The sequence below is a fragment of the Prionailurus viverrinus genome, chromosome B4, assembly GCF_022837055.1.
Source record: "Prionailurus viverrinus isolate Anna chromosome B4, UM_Priviv_1.0, whole genome shotgun sequence".
Taxonomy (NCBI): domain Eukaryota; kingdom Metazoa; phylum Chordata; class Mammalia; order Carnivora; family Felidae; genus Prionailurus; species Prionailurus viverrinus.
Window position 1 is genome coordinate 40,963,421 of NC_062567.1, and position 24,700 is coordinate 40,988,120.

General features: G+C 38.1%; 1 protein-coding gene across 1 annotated transcript; it reads left to right on the top strand.

Annotated features, from left to right (window-relative positions):
• Positions 1–347: 347 nt before the first annotated feature.
• Positions 348–20,321, top strand: KLRF2 (killer cell lectin like receptor F2). The gene is made up of 7 exons (XM_047867334.1): positions 348–410; positions 3,935–4,001; positions 7,247–7,345; positions 11,667–11,714; positions 16,085–16,233; positions 16,752–16,867; positions 19,672–20,321. Exons 1-7 carry the CDS (start codon positions 354–356, stop codon positions 19,787–19,789), a joined length of 654 nt encoding a protein of 217 aa, XP_047723290.1. The 5' UTR covers positions 348–353; the 3' UTR covers positions 19,790–20,321.
• Positions 20,322–24,700: the final 4,379 nt, after the last annotated feature.

The following is a 24,700-nucleotide window of genomic DNA, read 5'->3' on the forward strand; positions in this document are numbered from 1 at the left end:
TCCTTTCATCACATTGAGTAACAACATTAGTAGCAGCCAGCCAATCTCATTATATTTGTTAGTTTTCCAAGAATATCTGTATCATATCATCAGTGAAAGTATCATATATGCAAACACCTAGCTCCTGGTTTCTTATAAATAGTTGATTAGGAGTATCCATGGAGATATTTTGCATATCTCTATTGCCATGGATTATCAGTACTCTACTCTCTTTACTACTAAAAATAGAGTCATTAGTGTCTCATTCTAATCATGTAAAAGAACCAATCCCAGAAACTCCATTGGCTCATGCAATTATAGAATGTGAAAAGCCCTGCAATCTGCAATTGGTGAGTTGAAGACCTCTACAGAGGATGACGGTGTATCTCCAGTCCCGATCTGAAGGCCCAGGAACCAGGAGAGCTGTTGATGTAAGTTCTAGCTCAAGGGGAGGAGAAGACTGATATCACAGCGCAAAGACAAACTGGATATGGAGAGAGAAAATTCCTTACTTCCTCAGCCTTTTTAAACTATTTAATCCTTGAACAGATTTGATCAGGCTCATCCGTATTGGGGGGGGGGCAATCTGCTTTACTCGTTCTATCAATTCAAATGCCAATTTATTGCAAAAATACCCTCACAGACACACCCAGAAAAAAATTTCACCAAATATCTGGGTGTCCCATGTCCCAGTGAAGATGACACACATAATTTATAATTATAGCTATTGAGAAACTTAGATCCAAGATCTTATCTTAGAAATAAGATCTGTTTACTCTATAACTCACTAGCCAAAGTTTCCTCAGGTGCAATTTTGCAAATGTTAAGCTAATTTTTCTGTTATTGTGGGTGTGTTCACGGAAAATGAGCACGAAGGATCTGGATAATCTCAGACTCCATCAAATGGCCATTGGAAGACAAAGCCGATGCCATGCAAGACACAGTCCTGAGATAGCTAACATCTGTTCCGACTCAGAGAGGTGGTAATGGGAACAAGGAAGGCTTAGATCTAGATCTTAGTTCTGTAATGTAGAATTTGTGTGTGGGTGTATGTAAAATTACTTAAGTTGTCTAAACAACAGTTGATTTGCGTGCAAAATAGAGTCGATGAAATCTTTGTAATATATAAAGGCCTTATTCTTGGGTTTCACCATCCCTTAAATGAGTCATCAAAGCACAGATAACTGATTTCGCAAGGGATAGTTCCATAACTTTTATAAGTGACAACATTTGATTTGTTGCTAGGAATAGCACTGTCAAAAATTACTTATTTTGGAGGGAAAAGGAAAATAAGACACAGTAAGAAAAGGCAGATATTTGGGACCAAAGGGAAACACTTCGAATTTTATAATATTTGGGAAGAATAGTAGCTAAACATCATGCCAAATAGGTGGAATTTTCATAGGAGAAAAAGAGTTGGAAAAATTGCTAGTGAAAGCGAAACTAGGTTGCAACGTAACAGAACTGTAAAAATATAGTAGTGAATAAAGGCTAAGTTTTGTCTGCATTTTCCAGACTTTCACGAATGTAATGCAAAGTCTGATAGAGAAAAATCTGAAAATGATGGACACAATAATTAATGTGTTTAGTGTTAAATGTCTTGAAATGGCTGTGCCTGGATCTGGTCAAGGGCAGCTACTCTTGGAGAGAAGGTGAATCCATGAATAGTATAGATGATGGTCCTTATGTAGGGTTGGGGGAAGAAAGAAGGGTCTTGAAATGAAAACACTGCTGAACACTACCGTGCTTATAGTTCACGCCAAGCAATTTGTATTCACTGAAAGAGCTAATAAGAGATGATAGGAAGCTGAATAAGTTTATCAAAGATCTGGCTGGCTGAAGAAAGGAAAACAGACGCTGGGTCCCCGAGGGGACGACACTGAATGCCTGAAGACTCATATGGAGGTCATTGAAATATTGGAGGCCTGGGATGAGGGTACCTTGTACTATGATAAGGCTATTGAGATGGAGAGAAGTAAATAGATTAGAGAAATATTTCAGGAGCAAAATCTGCGGGACTTGGTGCTTACTTGAACTAGGGCTGAAGGATGGAGTAACAACTTTTCTCACAGCTGGTTAGATAGCAGTGAAATATAGTGCCGTAGGAAACCCTGAATGAGTACCAGTTTGGGGGAGCGAATCATCATTCAATTTTAGAAATACTTGTTTTGAGCCGTCGAGACTAAGCAATCAGTTGGATGTATTATATGTAGCCCAAAGGAAGTTTCAGTGGTAAGCGGAAAAATGGGTACTCATTTAGGCCATGGTTACAAATAAGAGTTTCTTGAGGAGGAAGCAGAATGAGGAGAGGAAATTATTTAGGATGGTGGGGAATTTAACAGTATATTGTCAATGAAAGAAAGATAAATCTGCCTCAAAAAAGAAGCCGTCAGAGAAGATAAAAGAAATACCAGAAGAATGTAGTATCACAAAATTGAGAAGACTGTTTCAAACAGAAGGGACTTTCTCTTTCAAAAGTTTCATAATTCTGAGTTTCTGATAAGATAAGGGCTGAGGGGCGCCTGTGTGGCTCAGTCCGTTGGGAGTCCAACTCCTGATTTCAGCTCAGGTCATGATCCTAGGGTCGTGGGATAGAGCCCTGCCTTGGGCTCAACACTGAGCATGGAGACTGCTTAAGATTCTCTCTCTCTCTCTCTCTCTCTCTCTCTGCCCCTGTCTCCTTGCTCCCATGCTCAATCTCTGTCTCTCTCTCTTTCTTTCTCAAATTAAAAAAAAGATAATATACGAGATATATGTAGTGCAATTAGCATCTGGGAAGTCATAGATGATTTAAATGAGTTGATTTTCTTTAAACTGGCACCAGAAGGTTAGTGTGGGCTGATGTTGGAGGAGGATGCAATTTGCTTTATAATAAGGCCCCTGAAACAAGAGCAACTACATGTCAGGCTCCTATAGGGAAGAGCAGGAGGGGTCAATCGGCAGATCAGATGATCTTCGACAAGACCGGAGGATTCCAAAATGTAAACTGCTGTGGCCAGCTGCTGTAGAACCTAGGAAAAGCCAATGTTGCAGATGAAGCAGGAACACACGATGGACTGCTGGAGAATATCTTGCTCAGAGGAGGCCGCCAGTCTTTTGGTTCTCGTCAAGCCTTCAAATGATTGGATGAGTTCCACCTTCCTCATAGAAGCCCATCTGCTTTCCTCAGAGTCTGCTGCTCTAAGCGCGGGTTTCATCCAAAACCACCTTCCCAAAAACATTCAGAATGTTCCACCAAATACTTGGCCGCCCCGTAGCCCAGGCACACAGACACATAAAATTGACTACCACACTCACTGAGGGAAAAATCTGTTTGCGAGGAATTTTTCTGGAAATCATTGCTGACGTTATTGTATTCATAGTAATTCGTGTTCCCAACAATTTGAGGCTGATTGATCTATTATTTTCCTGTTTTGCCTCATGCAAGCCCTCTTGTCTCCTCTCCTTGCTTTTATTAGCATTGTATACGCTTCCAAATAGCAAAATGACCATTTAAAAAAATTTTTTATTTAAATTTTTTTATTCTTAACTAGCTAGACACTGTTCTTTTGTTTATTTGGTATGTACTTGGTTTATTTCATTTTTTTTTTCTTTTACTAGAATATAAAGGACATGAGGGTAGGAAGCATATCTGTCTTGTTCACTGTTACGTTCCTACTACTTTGCAGACAGGTGACTGGTACATGGTAAATGTAGGATAAATATCTGTTGAAAAAAATGAAATAAAATAGCCACGTTTACCTGGAGGACACAGAACTTCAGCCAGAAATTAACGTGGCTATCCATTTGTATTTTACCAACACATCCTGTGTGGTTTTCAACAGCCATGCCTGAGTAAAGTTTGAGTATTTTTGGACTTCCTTTCAGTTGTGTCTAGGAGAAATATCTAAGGCTAAGGCTATTCTCCATTGTCTTTATATTATTTTCTGAGTATTATCACATGAAAATATTTTAGGAGATGGAGAATGAAGATGGCTATATGGTCCTGGATTCCAAGAATCGTTTCAAATCCAGCTCTAAAGGTAGGAAGATTGCCTCCCCCCATTCAGACTGCAGCTTAAAATTGAATTATTCTCTTAGGAAGAGTCTTATTTTTGAATATTTTAAAGAGTTAAAATTAACTATGTTCTTGGACTTAAAAACTGTCTAAGATAGGTTATCTAGACTCATGAAAGCCTGAAAAATAAAAAGGCGGTGTTTTTGTAACCATGGGGCCTAAATGCGAATAGAATAATGTATAATCCCGCCAATGTTATAGCATAAGAAAAAGAAAGTGTAACTTTCAGGTAAAAGGTCAAAAATAGTATTTTTACTGAAATTATACGTCTTACAAAATATAAGGTATTTGGAAGCTATTTGGGTATGGGATCTATATGAAGATACATGATATATTGGCAAGGTAAAGATCCAGTGCTAATGCTGGGGACGGTTCTATAGTGTTCTACAGCATAAAAAGCATTTTTATGTATACGTATTGTATTTTTTAATCTTCACAAAAGATCCATAAGATTGGCAGGATAGTCCATTGGAAATGAGAGAAGGGCAAAATGAAACTAACCCTCACTACTTAGGGCTGCTATATTTGGGTCAAGGTTTGCTTTTGCGTATCCTTGTTTTCAGACCTGTCTCAGGTTCTCTAGGTAAGTTTAAGAGATAACATATCGACGTCTAAGCGCAGTGTGTCTACAATGAATTTGTATAATGACCGTGTTGAAATAGCCACGATCCAAGCAGGGATGACATGGGCCAGGGATTTGGAATTACTGGTCACAACCACAGCTCTGCCATGTGGACTTCTATTGAACATCTTTATGTACTATTCCAGGTTCCATCTCGCAAATTTAAGTGTTTTTTTTTTTTTTTCAAAAACATGATACTTTTCTCATCATCTGAAGGCTTAGCGTCTTTCTCGTAGTTTCAGTTTTGATGCAAATACTTCCTTTTTCACCAGTAATTCACTTTGATGTAGTAAAAAATAGGACCATTGGAGTCAAATTGACTAAATTGGACCCCAAAGCCCAAAGACTAAGTGGACCACCTTGCGGAAAATCTTTTGTCTTCTTAAATCCATAATTTTCACTTATAAGAAAGCAGATCTATCTTGTGACTGCTTATGTGGGTGTTAAACCAAACTACTAGGTTTTTTTGAATTTCTAATTCAATGGAATAAGTAATTCTTGGAATAAAATGAGTAAAAATATATGAAATCTGACTATAAGTACATAAAATATGAAATAAACATACATTTAAATTATGAGTGAAAGAAGGATAGGGCTGGAAACATAAATGAGACCCGCAATCAAGTAAAAACTATGTCACATAAGCATGTTTATGCTTGTCGTAAGTTCGTTTCTAAGCTTCTTTGTTTTGATAAGAAAAACCTTGCTAATTATTCAGCTTGCATCAGAGTTACACCTGTACTTAAGACATATGATTAATCTTGGTACTAAAAACAAAAAGAAAAGTTTCCCATCATAAAGCAGATACAAATAACACAATAGTGCTCTTACAGGAGCAAAAACAGGTTTCAGAGTGATTTCTTAGTATTACCCCACGTAGGCCAATGGCACCCAGTTGAGTGATTCCAGAATGGGCCAGGGCAATCCACGCTATGCACTCAGCTCTCTGTTCACCTGGCTTTATATAACATCTATATTTTGGCCTATATATGAAAAAAATCATGTTTTAATTTATAGCTATAATATTTGGGAATGAGTTTAAAATTTCCCTTTCTAGCAAATATGGAACCAGTTAACTGCAGATCTGTATGCCTAGGACGGGTGTCTCTTATAAAATTGCAGAAATGTATTTTGAGTACTTTCAGCTCAGTAGAGGTATTTTCACTTTTGCTTAAGTAGAATAAATACCCATAGGCTAAGGGAAAAAAAAAGAAACGTATTCTGGATTTATTCTGTAATACCGACAATTGTTTCATAAATTTCGGAAGTTTTACTGCATACAGGAATTTCTGTGTGTATTGTACATATAATCAGATGCACTAAGTCCATAAAAATGAAAGTAAAACATACACGTATTACCCAGATTTGAGAAATAGCTCTTTTTATTATGACTTAGAGGACAGATTATTTGTGAAATGTACAACCAAGGTTATGGAACTAAGTGCTTGTTTCTTTATAAGCTGATGAAACTGGGAATAATTATCTGAATATCAGATTATTCGACTTTCTCTTTGGCCATCCAGATGCCAAATGGGCTAGAATGGCCAGTTTGAGATACTGTTCCAATGATATCTGCATGTAAAAGGATTTCGTTTGTGGAAAGAGTGTATATACCTAACTTACTCAAAAGTGCTCAGACGTGGAAGACAATAGATAATACTGAAGGACAATAATATCAAATATCCCTGTTTAATGTCTTTGGATGCTCCCTGTTATCTCCTGTGTAAAGAGACCACTCCTCCCAACTCTGATCCAGCGGAGTACTATGGCATAATTTCTATACAAGTACCTTTAATTAAAGCTCTACGATGCTTTAGGTTGACACAGATTCTTGTCTGAAAAGTCAAGCCAGGAAAATACTACATAGCATATATAAGAGTGAAATAGCATGAATATCACCAGTACCGTGATTGGTTCATAATAGAACTTCAGTACATGTTTTTTTTTTCCTTCTCTTATTTCTAACAGTGCATCATTAAAATAAATACTACATAAAAATAAACTTAAAAAAATTAAAAAAATAAAATAGGGCAGAAATAGACAAAAATCATGTTGTGATAAAAATTAAATAATACATATAACATATATACACTTGACAATAAAAAATCCAACAATAAAATTAATAAAAACAATTCCATTTATAACATTATAACATTATATATATTATATCTAGAATTATTTTATATAGAATTAATTATTCTATATGTAATATATTGATATTATATAATATATAATACTATATATAGGCAACATAAATATATATCTAACACTCCACCTACAAATTGTGTATGATATTAATACATAATATATACAATTTAATAAATCATTTTTAAGTCATCAAAAACATCGCCAAATAATTAACAAAGCAAGACAATGACAATACAATCCAACACATTAAATAACGGTAACATCTGTTTGTGTCTGGACTATAAATATTTTTTAATTTCAAATTTTCAATTAATCATAATTTTAGTGCCATATCTGAAATGAACATAGATTATTTTTGTCATCAAAATAAACAGGAAAATATTTATAAAGTGAATAATCAAATGAACTCTAAAATTCACCAAAAAAACTCAATATTTCAGAATGTTCCCTGTATCCACCGTATTATTGTCTTATGCTAGTATGTGGCTGCATTGGGATCCTTATTATCATGATCACACTGATTTGCCTGAACTTTTGGGGTGAGTATGGAGTTTTTATTAACTTTTACACTTTGAGAATGTAAATGTTGATTTTTAATTCTTCTATTTTTTTTATTTTTTAAGTTTATTTATTTATTTTGAGAAAGAGAGAGAGAGAGAGAGCGCGCGCGCGCGTGTGCAAGCCAGGGAGGGGCAAAGGGAGAAAGAGAATCCCAAGCAGGCTCCCTGCACTCCTGCCATGGGGCTCAGTCTCAAGAACCCTGAGATCATGACCAGAGCCAAAGTCAAGAGTGGGACGCTTAACTGACTGAGCCACCCAAGTGCCCCGATTTTTAATTCTTCTTACGATCAAGATCAACACCACATTGTAGCCCCAAATTGTTAAATTAAACTGACCAGCCATATATGTCATATTCGAAATTATTTCAAATTAACAAATTAAGAAAGTTAAATATAAAATTAGCATTTGTTCGGCATCTTTTCTTATGAAGAGCAGTTACTAAAAAGTTAACTTATTTTATAAAAAAATTAGTGATGTATTTTTATAAAATGCTCATTGGTATTATTTTCAGAGATAATGATTGAATGTACTAATGTGATTAATGTGATGGTTGAACAAGACGAAGGACCTGTTTGAAAACCATTTTAGATGTACCTCTGTACTGTTTTTTTTTCTTTTTCCTGAAGTGATATTTAATGTGCATAATCTATAGTTGTTCTTTTTGAAGCAACTAGACCGATGCATGGATTTCGACAATTTTCTGTTTTTCTTGGAAACGTTCTTAAAAATGTAGGGCTAAAAGGGGCTCTGTTTTATGTGTAATGCTGACATGGAAGCATAAACTGGTGGTTTTTGAGAGGAGAGGGCTAAATATGGATGAGCTCCAAGGCGACTTCCCTGAGGGAGACAAAAAATAGTCTATTTTTGTATCAGGCGATTAAATTAGTTTTTTTTTTTTCCTGATAGAGCAGGGGGAAAATATCAACTATTTCTAAGACCAAATGAACATTCTAATTAATTTAGTTTTTCTGTACTTTGCACAACATTTTGGCCGCGAAGTTGCCAACCAATCATATCCTTCAAATGTGTTCAAATTTATATTGAAATCAAACTAATAAAATGAGATTCTCCACCTAATTGAGAGTCAATATTAGGTTATTAATATTGGTTTTCATACATCCATAAGTATTATTGTCCGTAATTATAAGTCCGTAAGTATTATTGTCTTTTAACCAGCACTTCTAAGAAATTGTGCATACTGTAATAATTATCAGTTTTTTTAAGTCCTTAAAATTCAGGAACAAATGGTCTTTTGTTAGACACTAAATACGGTATATATAGGCTACCACTGACCTCTTGTAACTCAGTAATCTTTTCTGTAGAATATAAATGATAATATAATTGGTGCAATAATCATTGCTTTAGAAAACGATGCTATTGAGAAGAGATGAATAGAATTTGACTCATTGATGAAATATCAGTAGGGACAATATATTTTTCTAGTAATATTGTTTTAGTGATATTTAGTGATATTAAATTTGTGCTTACGCTTTACAAAAATTGTTTTAAATGCTTATTTATTTTTGAGAGAGAGAGAGAGAGAGAGAGAGCGCGCGAGCGCGCAAGCATGAGTGGGGGAGGGGCAGAGAGAGGGAGACACAGAATCCGAAGCAGGTTCCGGGCTCCCAGCTGTCAGCACAGAGCCCGACGTGGGGCTCGAACTCACGGACCGTGAGATCATAACCTGAGCCAACGTTGGACGCTCAACCAGTCAAGCCACCCAGGCATCCCTTGTGCTTCCAATTTACCAGTTTAAAAATCTTTTCCATGGCCTCCAGTTCAAAACAAACTATATTGACCATACATACATACATCTGCCCTCTCCTGAGATTCTGGATTAGAACAGTAAAAGACATCAAAATAGAATAAATTAATAAAGGCACAAAGAATGGAAAGGGTAGAAAATTGGAAGGGAAATGAGAAGCAGAGAGGATAATGCTATTGGATTAATCAACGCAGAGAATCAGTGTAGAGAAGGCACAGCACACAGCTCAGTGTAGATGAAATTATTCCTCACGGCAAAACCCAGGCAGCGCTCTTTTCAGAAAGGACAGTACAGAGTGTAAAGAGAAGTCTAAAGGGAAATAAGTAGGTAGAAGACTTTCTAGGGAATGCTCGTTCAGACTGTTGTCTTGACAACCTCTTATTCCACTCACACGGTAGCATTTGCTACTATATCATGCCAAAATAAACAAAAACAAAAACAAACACAAATCCTTGTAAAACAGTGAGATACAGGGGCGCCTGGGTGGCTCAGTCAGTTAAGCCTCCAACTCTCGATTTTGGCTCAGGTCATGATCTCACGGTTCGTGAGTTTGAGCCCCACATCGGGTTCTGTGCTGGCACCGTGGAGCCTGCTGAGGACTCTCTCTCCCTCCCTCTCTGCCCTTCCCGCTGGCATGCTCTCTCTCTCTCTCTCTCTCTCTCTCTCTGTCTTTCTCTCTCTCTCTCTCAAAATAAATAAAGTTTAAAAAAAAAAAGAAACAATAAGATACATCACCAGAACAATTTAGGGCTCGTCACTTCGAGAGTGGTGGTTGGTGTAATAAGCATGTGTCCCCTTATTTTGGTTCTGGAATGGGAGAGGGGCACAGTGTGTTGATTTCCACATAGCTTGGCTATTTCCTGTCTTCTTTCCATCTAAAAATTCATGATAGCGAACAAAATACCCTGGAGTGTACAGGAAAGCATCAAGAAGAAAAATCGATAAATATAAACACCTGTAAGTTATCCGAGACAAAAACACAAAATATTGTCCATCTAGAAAAGATAATGTCTCTCTAACAAATTCCCAGAAGAAGAGAACAGGGGGGAAAGTAGATGTGAAATAATAAAAGAATACATTTTAAAAAATTTCAGGGGAGCAAAAGCAAAACCCCAAACTATGAGTTTCCAGCTTATGCAAGCCTACCAAATTCAGAATAGGATATGCAAATAGATATAGATAGATAGATGATAGATGGATGGGTAGAGATAGATGATAGATAGATGATAGATAGATAGAAGATGAAAGATGGATGGATAGATAGAAATAGGTAGATGATAGATGATAGATAGATAGATATAGATAGATGATAGATAGATAGAGATAGCTAGATGATAGATAGATAGATAGATATAGATAGATGATAGATAGATAGATAGATATATAGATAGATAGATATAGATAGATGATAGATAGATAGATAGAAGATGAAAGATGGATGGATAGATAGAAATAGGTAGATGATAGATAGATAGATAGATAGATATAGATAGATAATAGATAGATAGATAGATATAGATAGATGATAGATAGAAGATGGAAGATGGATGGATAGATAGAAATAGGTAGATGATAGGTAGATAGATATAGATAGATGATAGATAGAAGATGAAAGATGGATAGATAGATAGATATAGGTAGATGATAGATGATAGACAGAGAGATAGATAGATGATAGATAGAAGGTGAAAGATGGATGGATAGATAGAAATAGGTAGATGATAGATAGATAGATAGATAGATAGATATAGATAGATAGGTAGATAGATAGATCCTCATCATATTTTAGGGCACCATGGGCAAAGACATGACCCTAAAGTTTTACATAAAGAATTGCTTTTCTCCCTAAACAAAGAGAAACATATTGGCACCAGGAGTTTTAAATGTACATAAAAGGACATGTTGTAGCAATGCCTTCAAAGTTATGAGCTAAATTGATTTTAACCTAACTTAAAAAAAAAGAGTAATCAAGCAATATAATTTTTCCATGCATATTTTTAAACAAATAAAGAGGGTGTGTGTGTGTGTGTGTGTGTGTGTGTGTGTGTGTGCGCGTGCTGGTTTTAGACAGACTGAAGCCAGCCCAAGAATGTGGTAAAAAGCCATTTCAGGTTATCAGGTGTTCTACGTTCCTGGAAAGCAATGATTTCAATCTATACAAAAACAATCTACAAATGATGCTACAAGACACTGAAGGGACTTGATATAGTAAAAGGGAGATGGGGAGGGGGGAGGGTGGTCCGGACCGAGAAGAAATAGCATTAATTAAAAAATTCATTGATAAGAAGAAAATAACTTACAAAAGAGTAATAGATACGAGGTTTAAGAATGCACACAATATTTAGAATTGTGATTGGCATCTAAAGATATGGTTAAAAGCGGGCAAAGACAGGAATGGAGGCAGAATAGAAGAGAGAGTGAATTTTTATTTGCGTGTCTTCGTTTTGTGCTACTGTTTTTATTCTCACATACCTAGATGGCTATTCATTTTCGCATGTTTCTCATTGTATTTTTTTTCTTTGCACTGAGTACAGAGGAAAAAAAGGATTTCTCCCAGAAAGTAAATATCAGCTGTCTAGCAGGTAATGCTCTCTTTTTTTGTCTGCTCTATGCTTGAATGAAGAGATTCCAACTGGTCACGTGAATTCAGGCAAATTAACCACGAGTCTTCTCAACTTTCAAGTGGGGATATAATACTTACACCATAGAATATGTAGCGTCGGTTAAACCCACTGTGATGGTTGAGTGTCGTCTCGGCCACATACTGGTACCCGGATGTTTGATCAAAAACTAGCGTAGGTGTTGCCGTGAAATTAGTTTTCAGATGAGATTAGCATATAAATCAGTAGAGTTTGGGCAAAGCAGATTACCATCCACAATGTGCGTGGGCCTTATCCGATGCACTGAAGGCCCTAAGAGGAAAAAATCCGAAGGTCCCCCAAAGGAAGAGGGAATTTGACCTCCGGTCTGCTTTTGGACACAAACAGCAATATCGTCTCTTCCCTGGGGCTCCAGCTTGCCAGCCTGTTCTGCACATTAGATGACAAAAGCTATTTCATACGATTTTCTGTTATCATATTCTTAGGTTCGTTTATGATGGAAAATAAAAGTGGAAGTAGAGACTTGTTATAATGAAGCTCCATGTTCCTTTCAAACAGCATCAACATTTACTGGCACATAGTCAATATTATTTACGTCTGCTCCTGTCATCACTTCTCCAGACCAGATTCCGTTAAAAGCGATTGTCAGATATCATGCCGCTTAATGCTTAAATATATCAGTACGTGGTTTTTACCGTTCCCAGCTCCATTTGCAAAACGCAAACGTGGTATCGCCACACAGCCTGTGCTAGTTTTCTCTGGATGCGTAACAAATTAACACACGCTTAACAGTCTAAGGCAATAGCTACTAATTACCTCACACTTTCCAGGGGAGCCTGGGCACGGCTCCACTCAGTCTACTGTTCCGCATCTCACGGGATACAGTTTAGGTGCTGATGAGATCACACACCTTTCCGGAGCTGAGGTTCCTCTTGTGGACTCACGTGGTTGTTGTGACAATTCAGTTACTTAGAATTGTAGGACTGAGATCACGGCTCTCTCGCTGCCTGTCACCCAGGGCTGCTCTAGTCTCCAAAAGGGCCCCTGCGTTTCCGTGCATCGTGTCACTGTTGCACCTGCCCTCAAGACGTGAACGCGTAATGCTTCGAAGAAAATCGAAATTACCTTTCTCTTTAGAAAAGGCCCAGTCCCCTTCTTGAGCTCTGGTACCTGGTGAAATCAGGTCTATCTAGGGTGGGGGGGTGCCTGGGTGGCCCAGCTGGTTGAGCACTCAACTCTGGATTTCCACTCCATGATCTCATGATCTCAGCGTTGTGAGATCAAGCCCCACGTTGGGCTCTGTTGCTGAGCCTGCTTGAGATGGTCTCTCCCTCTCTCTAAAAAAAATAAACACACACACACACACACACACACACAAAACAAAACAAAACAAAAAAAAAACAGGCCCACATGGGATAATCTCTTCATTTACTCAAAATCAACTGATTGGGGATCCTTCTCTAGTCTTCAAGACTCTTTCATCTTATCCTACGATATAACTTAATCGTGGGACTGATATCCGATCATATTCAGAGAGTTGACTCACACCCAAAGAAAGCGAATTTCATACAGCAGGTACGCCAGGAATTTGGGGAGATTTTAAAATTTCCCTAAGAACGTTTGACTTCTGTCTGCCATTAATTCCTAAGACAAAATCATCGATATCTTCTTAAGATCATCTACGATCCAATCATCATTAAATTGTCTTTTTTTTTTTCTTGGGGCGCCTGGGTGGCTCAGTTGGTTAAGCATCAGACTCTTGATTTCGGCTCAGGTCATGGTCTCGTGGTTCATGAGACCGAGTCTCACATCGGGCTCTGCGCTGACAGTGTGGAGTCTGCTTCAGATTCTGTTTCCCTTTCTCTCTGCCCCTCCCCACTCATGCTCTCTCACTCGGAAAAAATAAATAAGCATTTAACAAATTAAATGTAGGGGCGCCTGGGTGGCTCAGTCGGTTGAGCGACCGACTTCACCTCAGGTCACGATCTCTCGGTCTGTGAGTTCGAGCCCTGTGTCAGGCTCTGGGCTGATGGCTCGGAGCCTGGAGCCTGCTTCCGATTCTGTGTCTCCCTCTCTCTCTGCCCCTCCCCCGCTCATGCTCTGTCTCTCTCTGTCTCAAAAATAAATAAACATTAAAAAAAATTTTTTTTAATTAAATGTCTTTTTTTCTTTCATGTGATTTGTTAGAATCAGACTGAGAACAAAGACCATAATTGGCATTTGATTAAAATGTCTCTTCAGCCACTTAATCTGTAGGTCCTCTTTACCTCCCTTTTATAGTTTCTTTGTCATTTATTTGTTAGAAAAAAAAAACGGATTGTGGTTATGTATCATTTCTCATATTCTGGATTTTTCTCTTCATATGGCCATGGTATTTATTCATATGTTCGTGTCCATTTAACATGTTCCTCTGTCTTATCAAGTAGTTTTAAAAACTAAGTATGTTAGGTGCTTAGAAACCTGCCTGGTCCAGTATAGTGACTCTATGTGTCTGCTGTTATTATTATGTAAAGCATCTGATACAGGAATTGATACAAAGTGTCGCTCACTAAATATTTTACTCCATCTTGATCCCTAAGATATTTCTTCTTGTTTTATTTTTTTTATTATTATCATTTTTAAATGTTTATTTATTTTTGAGACAGAAAGAGACAGAGCATGAACGGGGGAGGGTCAGAGAGAGGGAGACACAGAATCGGAAACAGGCTGTAGGCTCTGAGCTGTCAGCACGGAGCCCGACTCGGGGCTCGAGCTCACGGACCGCGAGATCATGACCTGAGCCGAAGTCGGCCGCTTAACCGACTGAGCCACCCAGGCGCCCCTCTTCTTGTTTTAAAAGATGGCACTTGAATCCGAATTAACTGTAAGAACTCTTTTTGACAATTAATATCCACATTTTGCATCATTTTTTTTTTTTGATATGTCAACATTGACACTGATCATTTGGAGCATTTTTAGAGTGTCTTTGTAGTTCTACAGCTGTACTTTATTGTCCACTTTGTCAATCGCCATGTATTGCAATTACTTAGTCCTAATGCCTCTTTCTCAATAATAATAATGAATAGATAGCCCCTTTCAAATCATAAATTGGAAAGGATACTTGAGGTTATTTTATACTTTTTAACACACAACTATGTACTTGTAGAACTGAGTGAGACTCCAGTTATCCTGAGTCTTCAAATGTTCTGGCAAAACTGTAATTATTCAGGATTGGCAATACTTGCCCTGGTACAGAATGTATTAATGAGTTAAGAATATATGTAAAGTTGTATATATAGGCAACTATTCCTGGATAGTTTTCTTTAAGTCATATTTCCTGATGTTACTTTTATTTTCCATTTTAGCTGGACAATATACATTCAATTTCCTACAATAATTTTTTTACAAAGATTTAGGCTTATCTATCACAGACTAAAACATTAGCAATGAAAAATATGACATGCTTTAACGTATGGGCATTTAATTCAGTCATCCCCAATCAACAATTAAATCAGCCATTAAATCAAAAGTGTTATACGAGGGTGACTCAGTTGGTTAAGTGGCCAATTGCAGCTCAAGTCATGATCTCGATGTCTGTGAGTTTGAGCCCTGTGTCAGGTTCTGTGCTGACAGTTCAGAGCCTGGAGCCTGCTTCTGATTCTTTGTCTCCCTCTCTGGCCCCTCCCCCACTGGTGCTCTGTCTCTATCTATCTCTCGAAAATAAATATTAAGAAAATTTTTAAGAAGGGTTCGATGATAGGAAAGTCAAAGACAGTCACTTCAACAACCTTCCAGGCAGGTAAAAGACAAGGAAAGAGATGTTCACAAATGACTAGGCCATAGGAAGCAGAAATTATGACTGGTTAAAGGCTTCGCTTTTGAGGTGGAAATGCAATTGAACAGTAAAATATAAGTATAATTTGGATGAAGAAGAAGGAAGAGAAAGCTATTCGAGACTAGGGAGACCATGTCCATGAAAAGCACAGGAGGATCAAACTATCCAGTGCAATCATGTAAGTAATGTCAATGGTAAGTAATCTCATAGAAATGAAATTCAGGTTGTAAGGACGACCTTAAGAAAAAGGAAATAGACCAGACAGTAGAGAGATTTAAACAACAGGCTCTCACTTCTGTTAGTTATGAATAAGCAAAATGTTACATACTGGTGTCCTCTAATTGTGGGGGTCAGAATTCGCATGCTTTTTTCTCCCCAACTCCTCACCCAGTATCCTGCCCCCATTCCAGAAATAGACATATTAATGAATCAATCTCATTCTCGTTCTGTTAATAGAGCTGCCTTTGAATCATACAGGATACTTATTCCCACTTTATTCAGGGTGGAGTCTAATTTTTTTCTCTACATTTTCCTTCAGGAAATAATCATGTGTGCCCAAAAGACTGGCTGCTGAACCAAGGGAAATGCTACAGGTTTTCAATGCCTTCCAAAACTTGGAATGAGAGTCAACATGATTGTGCGTACCTACAGGCACATTTACCGGTGATCCAAAGTTTGAAAGAGCTGGTGAGGAATCAAAAACAGGATCTAAGTATCCAAGGAAGACTTTCTAGATGCAGTTACAAGAAGCGTGGGTGGTTTAGAATCATTGCTTTTGAACGTTCGGTAGCCATGATACAATTACTATTGTTTATTTAAAAAAAAAACCCTATCGGGGCGCCTGGGTGGCGCAGTCGGTTAAGCGTCCGACTTCAGCCAGGTCACGATCTCGTGGTCCGTGAGTTCGAGCCCCGCGTCAGGCTCTGGGCTGATGGCTCAGAGCCTGGAGCCTGCTTCCGATTCTGTGTCTCCCTCTCTCTCTGCCCCTCCCCCGTTCATGCTCTGTCTCTCTCTGTCCCAAAAATAAATAAACGTTGAAAAAAAAATTAAAAAAAATAAAATAAAATAAAAAAAAAAACCCTATCATTTATGAAATAAATGATTATTTACCATTCCATCAATGCCTGGCACAGTGCCTTAGTCTATAGAGGGCATTGAAATTTTTTTGAATAAATTTATAAATGAATACACCATGTCCTTGATAGGAGTTCATACAGAAGAGTTTAAAACCTGGAAATCCTGCTTGGATTGGACTATTTACTGCATCCCCAGGAAAACAATGGATGTGGATAAATAAACACGTTTTTGTGGAAGAAAACAAGTAAGTAATTATTTGGGGGGAAAGAATGGTGGCAGTCATGTTGCCTTATTTATAGACAGGTTTTTTTATGTTTTTGTTTTTGTTTTTGAGAGAGCATGTGGGAGCACGGGGTGGGGGTGGGGGGTGGTTGGGAAGGAAAAAGGGAAAGAATTTTAAGCAGGCTCCACTCAGCAAGGACCCCAACGTGGGGCTCCATCCAATGAACGTGGGATCATGACCTGAACCAAAATCAAGAGTCAAACACTCAACCAACTGAGCCACACAGACTCCCCTATAGGATAGTATTTTTCAAAGTATTTTTTAAAAATGTTTACTTATTTATTTCGAGGGGGGAGGGGCAGAGAGAGGGGGAGAGAAATAATCCCAAGCAGGCTCTGAGCTCAGTGCAGAGCCTGACCCGGGCTCGATCCCACGAACCCTGAGATCATGATCTGAGCCGAAATCAATAGTTGGAGGCTCAATAGACTGAGCCACCCAGGCGCACCTACAAAGGTGTTTTTTTTTTAATTTTTTAAAATGTTTATTTATTTTTGAGAGAGAGAGAGACACACAGAGCACAAGCAGGGAAGGAGCAGAGAGAGGGAGACACAGAATCCCAAGCAGGTTTCAGGCACGGAGCTGTCAGCACAGAGCCTGACGCAGGACTTGAACCCATGGGCTGTGAGATCTTGACCTGAGCCAAAGTCAGGTGCTCAACAAACTGAGCCACCCGGGTGCCCCAAAGTATTTTTAATAAGCTTCCATACTTTCCAGTCTTTTTATATTTCTTCCTCCTTTCCTCTCTTCTTCCCCCCTCCCCTTTTCCTTTCCTATCTCTCTTTTTCAGGCCTTTTTCTCTATCTTTTTGCTTCCCCTTTTTTTTTCTTTTAACATGCACAAATGAGAAACAGGGCTAGCAAGTGCTCACGATGACGTCTGGAAATTTTCATGGTCAGGAAATAATAATGACTTTATAATTTTTAAGCCAAGTTAAATCTCATTTCAAATAATTTTTATTGTATATAGTAAATGCGCAGATCCAACGCCCCTATAAATAAAAGCATCCAGAATGTATACAAATGTCTCAGAAGTGACAAAGTGTGAATTTGAAAGCTTGCTCCCTGCATGTTCTCCCAATTGGTGGACGTCAATGTCTTCATCTGTGTGAAAAGAATAGCAAAGCTTCCCTCACAATGTTCTTGTGTGACCAATATAAGGTAATGCATGGAAGGGTGCTTTAAAACTCTCACACGTGTTTACACTTTCTCTTGTGCGCCCCTGTTTTCTTTACACATCACTGGAGCACCCGGCTTGTGGCAAGTTTGAAGCAAAGGCCATGGAGCGATAGGCCATTTTGGTGTGGCTATTTATGTACTCCTAGCGACTTCCATCCTCCATAGAGTATCATCTTTCCTGAACATAAAACTAAACTATGAAGCAGTATTTATTCTTGGGCCCTGCTTTGCTAGCGATCTTAAGACGAAAATTGGTAAGGAATACCTAGACTTTTTTTTTTTTTTTTGGAAACCAACATATTATTGGAGCATGATACAACGCTTTCATTTAGAGGTGCGTGGGTGGCTCGGCTGGACACTGGTGAAGTGTCCAACTTGATTTCGGCTCAGGTCCTAATCTCAAAGTTGTGAGGTCGAGCCCTGGGGACAGGTTCCACGCTCAGTGTGGCGTCTACTTAAGATTCTCTCTCTCTCTCTCTCTCTCTCTCCCTCTGTTCCTCTCACCCGCTCACACACACTCTCCTTCTCTCTAAAATACTTTTAAAAGCTTTCATTTAATTATATAAGGAAAAACGATATGCAGATGGTTATAATAGTGTTTGCTTCTTATTTTTAAACACTAACCAGCAACTAGAAAGTATAGGTAGGGAAATAGTTTTCTCCAAAAATATTGTCTTCACATATGTTCCTCATCATATGTGGTAAGGTATGGAATCGTATGGAATCATATGAAGGTAAGGAAGAACTTAAGTCATCTAAACAGGTTTTACTTTCACTTAAAAGCCATTTCCCCCGCGGGTTACTGTTGGTAACTCCCATTGGTATAAGATATCTATCACTTTGCAGTCATTATCCAAAACTTACATTTTAACATCTAATTACCTTTTATAGAAAATTATTTTGCTGGGTGGGGAAGGAATAGATGGGAAGCAAAACTGAAACTGAAGTTCAGTCGGAAGGCTGTGACCAGAGACAAGGGAGAGGCAATCGCAGCCTAGGCTGGGAGTGAATGGGTATAAGGACCAGTCTCGATGTAGAATATACCAGAATTTGCTGGTACATGCAAGTTGAAAAGGTGAGAGGGTGGGAAGAGACAGGGATGCTTCTAATCTTTGGGCTTGAGGTTCTATGGGAATGTTCCTCTGGTAAGAGAGACATCCCAAAAGAGAGGGTGTGGAGGGTATGCAAATCAAGAGTGCCCAAATGCAACCATTGACCACAAAAGAAGGGTCCGTTCTAAAACCTCTGGAACATTCCATCTCGGCTGCCTATACAAGTTGGGCTGGAGGAAACGTTAAGAAATGGGACCACAGGGGCGCCTGGGTGGCTCAGCCGGCTAAGCGTCCGACTTCAGCTCGGGTCACGATCTCGCAGTTCGTGGGTTCGAGCCCCGCGTCGGGCTCTGTGCTGACAGATTCTGTGTCTCCCTCTCTCTCTGACCCTTCCCCGTTCATGTTCTATCTCTCTCTGTCTCAAAAATGAATAGACGTTAAAAAAATTTAAAAATAAAAAATTTTAAAAAAAGAAAAAAAAAGAAATGGGACCATTATTTTAAGAGAAATGCTCTAATGTCTATGCTTTATCTCCTAGTTTTCTCATGATTGGACCAACGGATCACACAAGCTGTGCTGTCGCAACAAGAAATCAGGTGTATTCTGAAGACTGTAACTCCAACTTTAATGGCATTTGCCAAAGAGACGCTGTCTGAACAACAAAAACAAATCTGTGCATTTAAACAAAGATTTGAAGCAAATGCATATGGATAATAGTGCCTATCTTTTTTTTTTTTAGCGGAATGCAAATTTGTTTCCTTTCTATACTATTAAAAAACAAAATTCGACTGAGGAAATTTAAAGATATAATTGGCATTATTCAATGATTCGTGAACTGGGTAGCATCCCACCAAGCAAGTAAAAAAAGAGCTCCAATGAGCTACAGAGAGAAGGAAAGGCTTTTTAAAGGCAGACAGGGGTGACAGAAGGAAATCAGAAACAATAAAAAGATTATTTGGGGCAAGGTCACCTTTCTTTGGGGCATGAAAATGGGCCATCGGGTGGATTGCCTTATTAGGGTTGACCAGAACATTCTTGACTGACCAGTTAGGATTGTATTCTTGGGGAGATCCAAACTGCAGTTAGATTAGGTATTAAGTTTTGGTTTCATGACAGGTGCTTAGCATGAATGACTCCACTTTGGGCCTGTTGTCTCTATTTTCACAGTACAAACATAAAATTTTCAAATATTCCGTTTAGAAATAATACTTCAAAATAAGGAAATATGACTTATTTTTAAACAAGAAAACACTCTTTCCTATTGTTTCAATGTCTAAAAAAGATAATTAAATTTCAACTTGTAATCCTGCCTTATTCGTTGTCTGTGTCCTATTGGGTTTGAAATCCTGAGCGTTTGGTGAAGAAATAGCCTAAGTAGACAGATATACCGTTTTTTTTCTTCATGGTGGGCCTTTTCCCCAAGGTTGTTTTTCAATTTTTATCAAAAAGAAATCAAACTTTCAACTGGTGATAAAGGACTCAGATGTTGTAAGCATGAGATGTCTATTTGAGGTAATACACAATCTTGTTTTCAAGGTGATTCCACAATTTATTTTCCTTTAATCAAATTTATATTAAAATTATTATGCTATGAATGATCCCATTCCGTTTCTTTTCTAACTGAAGTTCTGTGCAAACTGAAGTTTCTTATTTTCCTCTCTTTATTTATTTATTTATTTTTAACATTTATTCATTTTTGAGACAGAGAGAGACAGAGCATGAACGGGGGAGGGGCAGAGAGAGGGAGACACAGAATCGGAAACAGGCTCCAGGCTCTGAGGTGTCAGCACAGAGCCTGACGCGGGGAGCTCGAACTCACGGACGGCGAGATCATGACCTCAGCCGAAGTTGGCCGCTCAACCGACGGAGCCACCCAGGCGCCCCTATTTATTTTTAAATTAAAAAAAATAATAATGTTTATTTTTGAGAGTGAGATAAAGCACAAGCATGGAGGGGCAGAGGGAGAGAGAGAGGGAGACACAGAATCCGAAGCAGGCTCCAGGCTCTGAGCTGTCAGCACAGAGCCTTACATGGGGCTCGGAACTCACTGACTGCAAGATCATGACCTGAGCCTAAGTCAGATGCTCAACTAGCTGAACCACCGAGGCGCCCTTCCTCTCGTTTATTTAAAACACATTTGTAGGGGCACCTGGGTGTCTCAGTCTTGATTTCATCTCAGGTCATGATTTCACAGTTCCCGAGTTCGAGCCCCACCCTGCATGGGGCTCCACCCTGACATCAGGGAACCTGCTTAAGATTCTCTCTCTCTCTCTCTCTCTCTCTCCCTCTCCCTCTGTCCTTCTCTCCTGCTTGTGCTCTCTTTCTCTCGCTCAAAAAAAAAATAATAATAAATAATAAAGATAAAAACAAATAAAAAGTGAAAAATAAAACACATTTGTATTTCAAAATAAATGCAACAGTTTGTGTCCACCAGGTAAGTGAGGTAGTTAGTTACTTAACTCCTCCAAGATGCCTATAGTAAATTATAAGCCATGGAGAATTTATACCCTAATAACTGTGAATCAAAATAAAAAAAAGGAGATGGCTTATGCTAATTTGCTAAGCAATTTACAAAATTAATTTGTAACCAAGAACCAACACTAAAAATAAAACCTGTATTATGAATCAAGGAAAACTGGAACTTAGGCTGAGACAGAATTTAATACATCCAATTTTAATACACAATGGCATCCCAAAATTCATTATTTTCCACTTTTCTCGGTGACAACATACTTGAAAACATGCTGGTATTTGCCAAATCATTTGTATTCCCATATGGTACTGGGGTCAACACTGACTAGTAGACTCACATTTAAATCTCCCTTTAAATGTTTATTTATTTATTTTTGTGAGAAAGAGAGGGAGAGAAGGGAGAGGGAGAGAGAGAGAGGGAGACAGAGGATACCAAGCTGACTATGCACTGTCAGCACAGAGCCTGATGCGGGGCTTAAATCCAGGAACCGTGAGATCATGACCTGAGCTGAAACCAAGAGTCGGACTCTTAACCAGCTGAGCCACCCAGACGCCCCTCCTTTTAATTTATCGGAAAGTTCCAACTGTATCTAACTGAAGAAGTATTCCTCAGTTAAAGATGTGGGAGGAGAACTTGTTTGTAGGCTTGTAATGTGTTTGTAATGTAGATACTCTTGTTCTCCCAGCCTCTCTACTCTAACAGTTTATCTTTTGCCTACATTCACGTTCTTTCTTGCACTCATAGATTATGAGTCATTTATAGTTACCTAGTTACTCATAGTAGTTCCTAGTTACGTAGGCAGGAATTTAAACTCAAGCTAATGTAACATAGGTGGTTCTGATATAGTCTTTCAAATGCCCTGCAGAATTTGAATTTTATGACCTCACTCAGGAATATGTCCTAAGCCCATCCCATTTCCTTGCCTTACTTGGGAAACTGATTCTTTTTTTTAATAACTTATTGTTTGGTCACTTTTTAAAATTTTTTTTATTTTATTTATTTATTTTTTTAAAATTTACATCCAAATTAGCTAGCATGTAGTGCAACAATCATTTCAGGAATAGATTCCTTAGTGCCCCTTACCCATTTAGCCCATCACCCCCTCCCACAACCCCTCCCATAACCCTGTTTATTCTCCATATTTATGAGTCTCTTCTGTTTTGTCCCCCTCCCTGTTTTTATATTATTTTTGCTTCCCTTCCCTTATGTTCATCTGTTCTGTGTCTTATGAGTGAAGTCATATGATATTTGTCTTTCTCTGACTAATTTCACTTAGAATAATACCCTCCAGTTCCATCCACGTAGTTGCAAATGGCAAGATGCCATTCTTTTTGACGGCTGAGTAATCCTCCATTATATATATATATACCACAGTCTCTTTATCCATTCATCCATCGATGGACATTTGGGCTCTTTCCACACTTTGGCTATTGTTGATAGTGCTGCTATAAACATGGGGGTGCATGTGTCCCTTTGAAACAGCACACCTGTGTCCCTTGGATTGTTTGGTCACTTTTGATGTCATTTTTCTAGTTTATATTCTATTGTCTAAGCTCTGTAATTTTTAAATTGAAATATAATTGACATGCAATATCATATTACTTTCAGGTGTATATCATAGTGACTTAATATTTTTGAACATTACAAAGTGATCCCCATGAGTCTAGTTACTATCTGTCACCATGCAGAGTTCTTGCAATATTATTGACTCTATTTCCTATGTTGTACACTACATCCCCATAACTTATTTATTTTATAACTGAAAGTTTGTACCTCTTAATCTCCTTCACCTATCTCACCTGCCCCTCCCCATATCTCCCCAATCTAGCAGCCAACGGTTTGTTTCCTGTATCTATAAGTCTGTTTCTGTTTTGCAGACACAACAAAAAAAATGTTTTTTGTTCCATATATAAGTGAGCTCGTTGTGGTATATGTGTTTCTCTGTCATGTTATTTCACTGAGCATAATACCCTCCTGGTCTACTCATGTCACAAACGGCAGGATTTCATTCTTTTATGTGGTGAGTAATATTACATATATATATATATATATATACATATATATATATGGAGTAATAGTCCATATATATACACATATATATGTATATATATTCCATATATATATATATGTATATATATATATATATCTATATATATATCTCACACCTTTATTCATTCATCTATCAATGGACACTTAAGTTCCTTCCATATCTTGGCTACAGTAAATACTACAATGAATATAGGGGTACGTATATCTCTTTGAATTGTGGGGTTTTTTTCCAGAAAATACCCCAAAGTGGAATTGATGAGTCATACAGTAGTTGTACTTTTAATATGGGGGGGGGGATCTCCATGTTGTCTTCCATAGTGGCTGCACAAATTTACCTTCCCACCAACAGTGTACAAGGATTCTCTTTTCTCTACATCCTTGCCAACATAATTCTTACGTTGTTAGTTTTTCTTTTTGATCATAGCCAATATGACAGGTGTGAGATGCTATCTCATTGTGGTTTTGATTTGCATTTTCCTGATGATGAGTGATATTGAGCACCTTTTCATGTGCCAGCTGGCCATCTGAGTGTCTTTGGAAAATGTCTATTCGGTCCATTTTTTAATCATTTTTATATTACATTGTAAAAGTTCTTTATGTTTTTTGGATATTAACCCTACAAGATGTATGATTTCCAAAGGTCTCTCATTCAGTAATTTGTCTTTGCATTTCATTGATGGTTTTCTTCACTCTGCAAAAGCTCTTTAGTTTGAGTAATGTCATTTGTTTATTTTGGCTTTTTCTTGCCTCTGCTTGAGGAGACTCGTCCAAAAAAAAAAAAAATTCCAATGTCAAAGAGCTTTCTGCCTATGTTTTCTTCTAAGAGTTCTATGGTTTGAGGTATTATAGGTAAGTCTTTTTTTTTTAATTTTTTCAAATTTTTATTTATTTTTGAGACAGAGAGAGACAGAGCATGAACGAGGGAGGGGCAGAGAGAGAGGGAGATACAGAATCTGAAGCAGGCTCCAGGCTCTGAGCTGTCAGCACAGAGCCTGACGCGGGGCTCAAACTCATGGACCGTGAGATCATGACCTGAGCCGAAGCC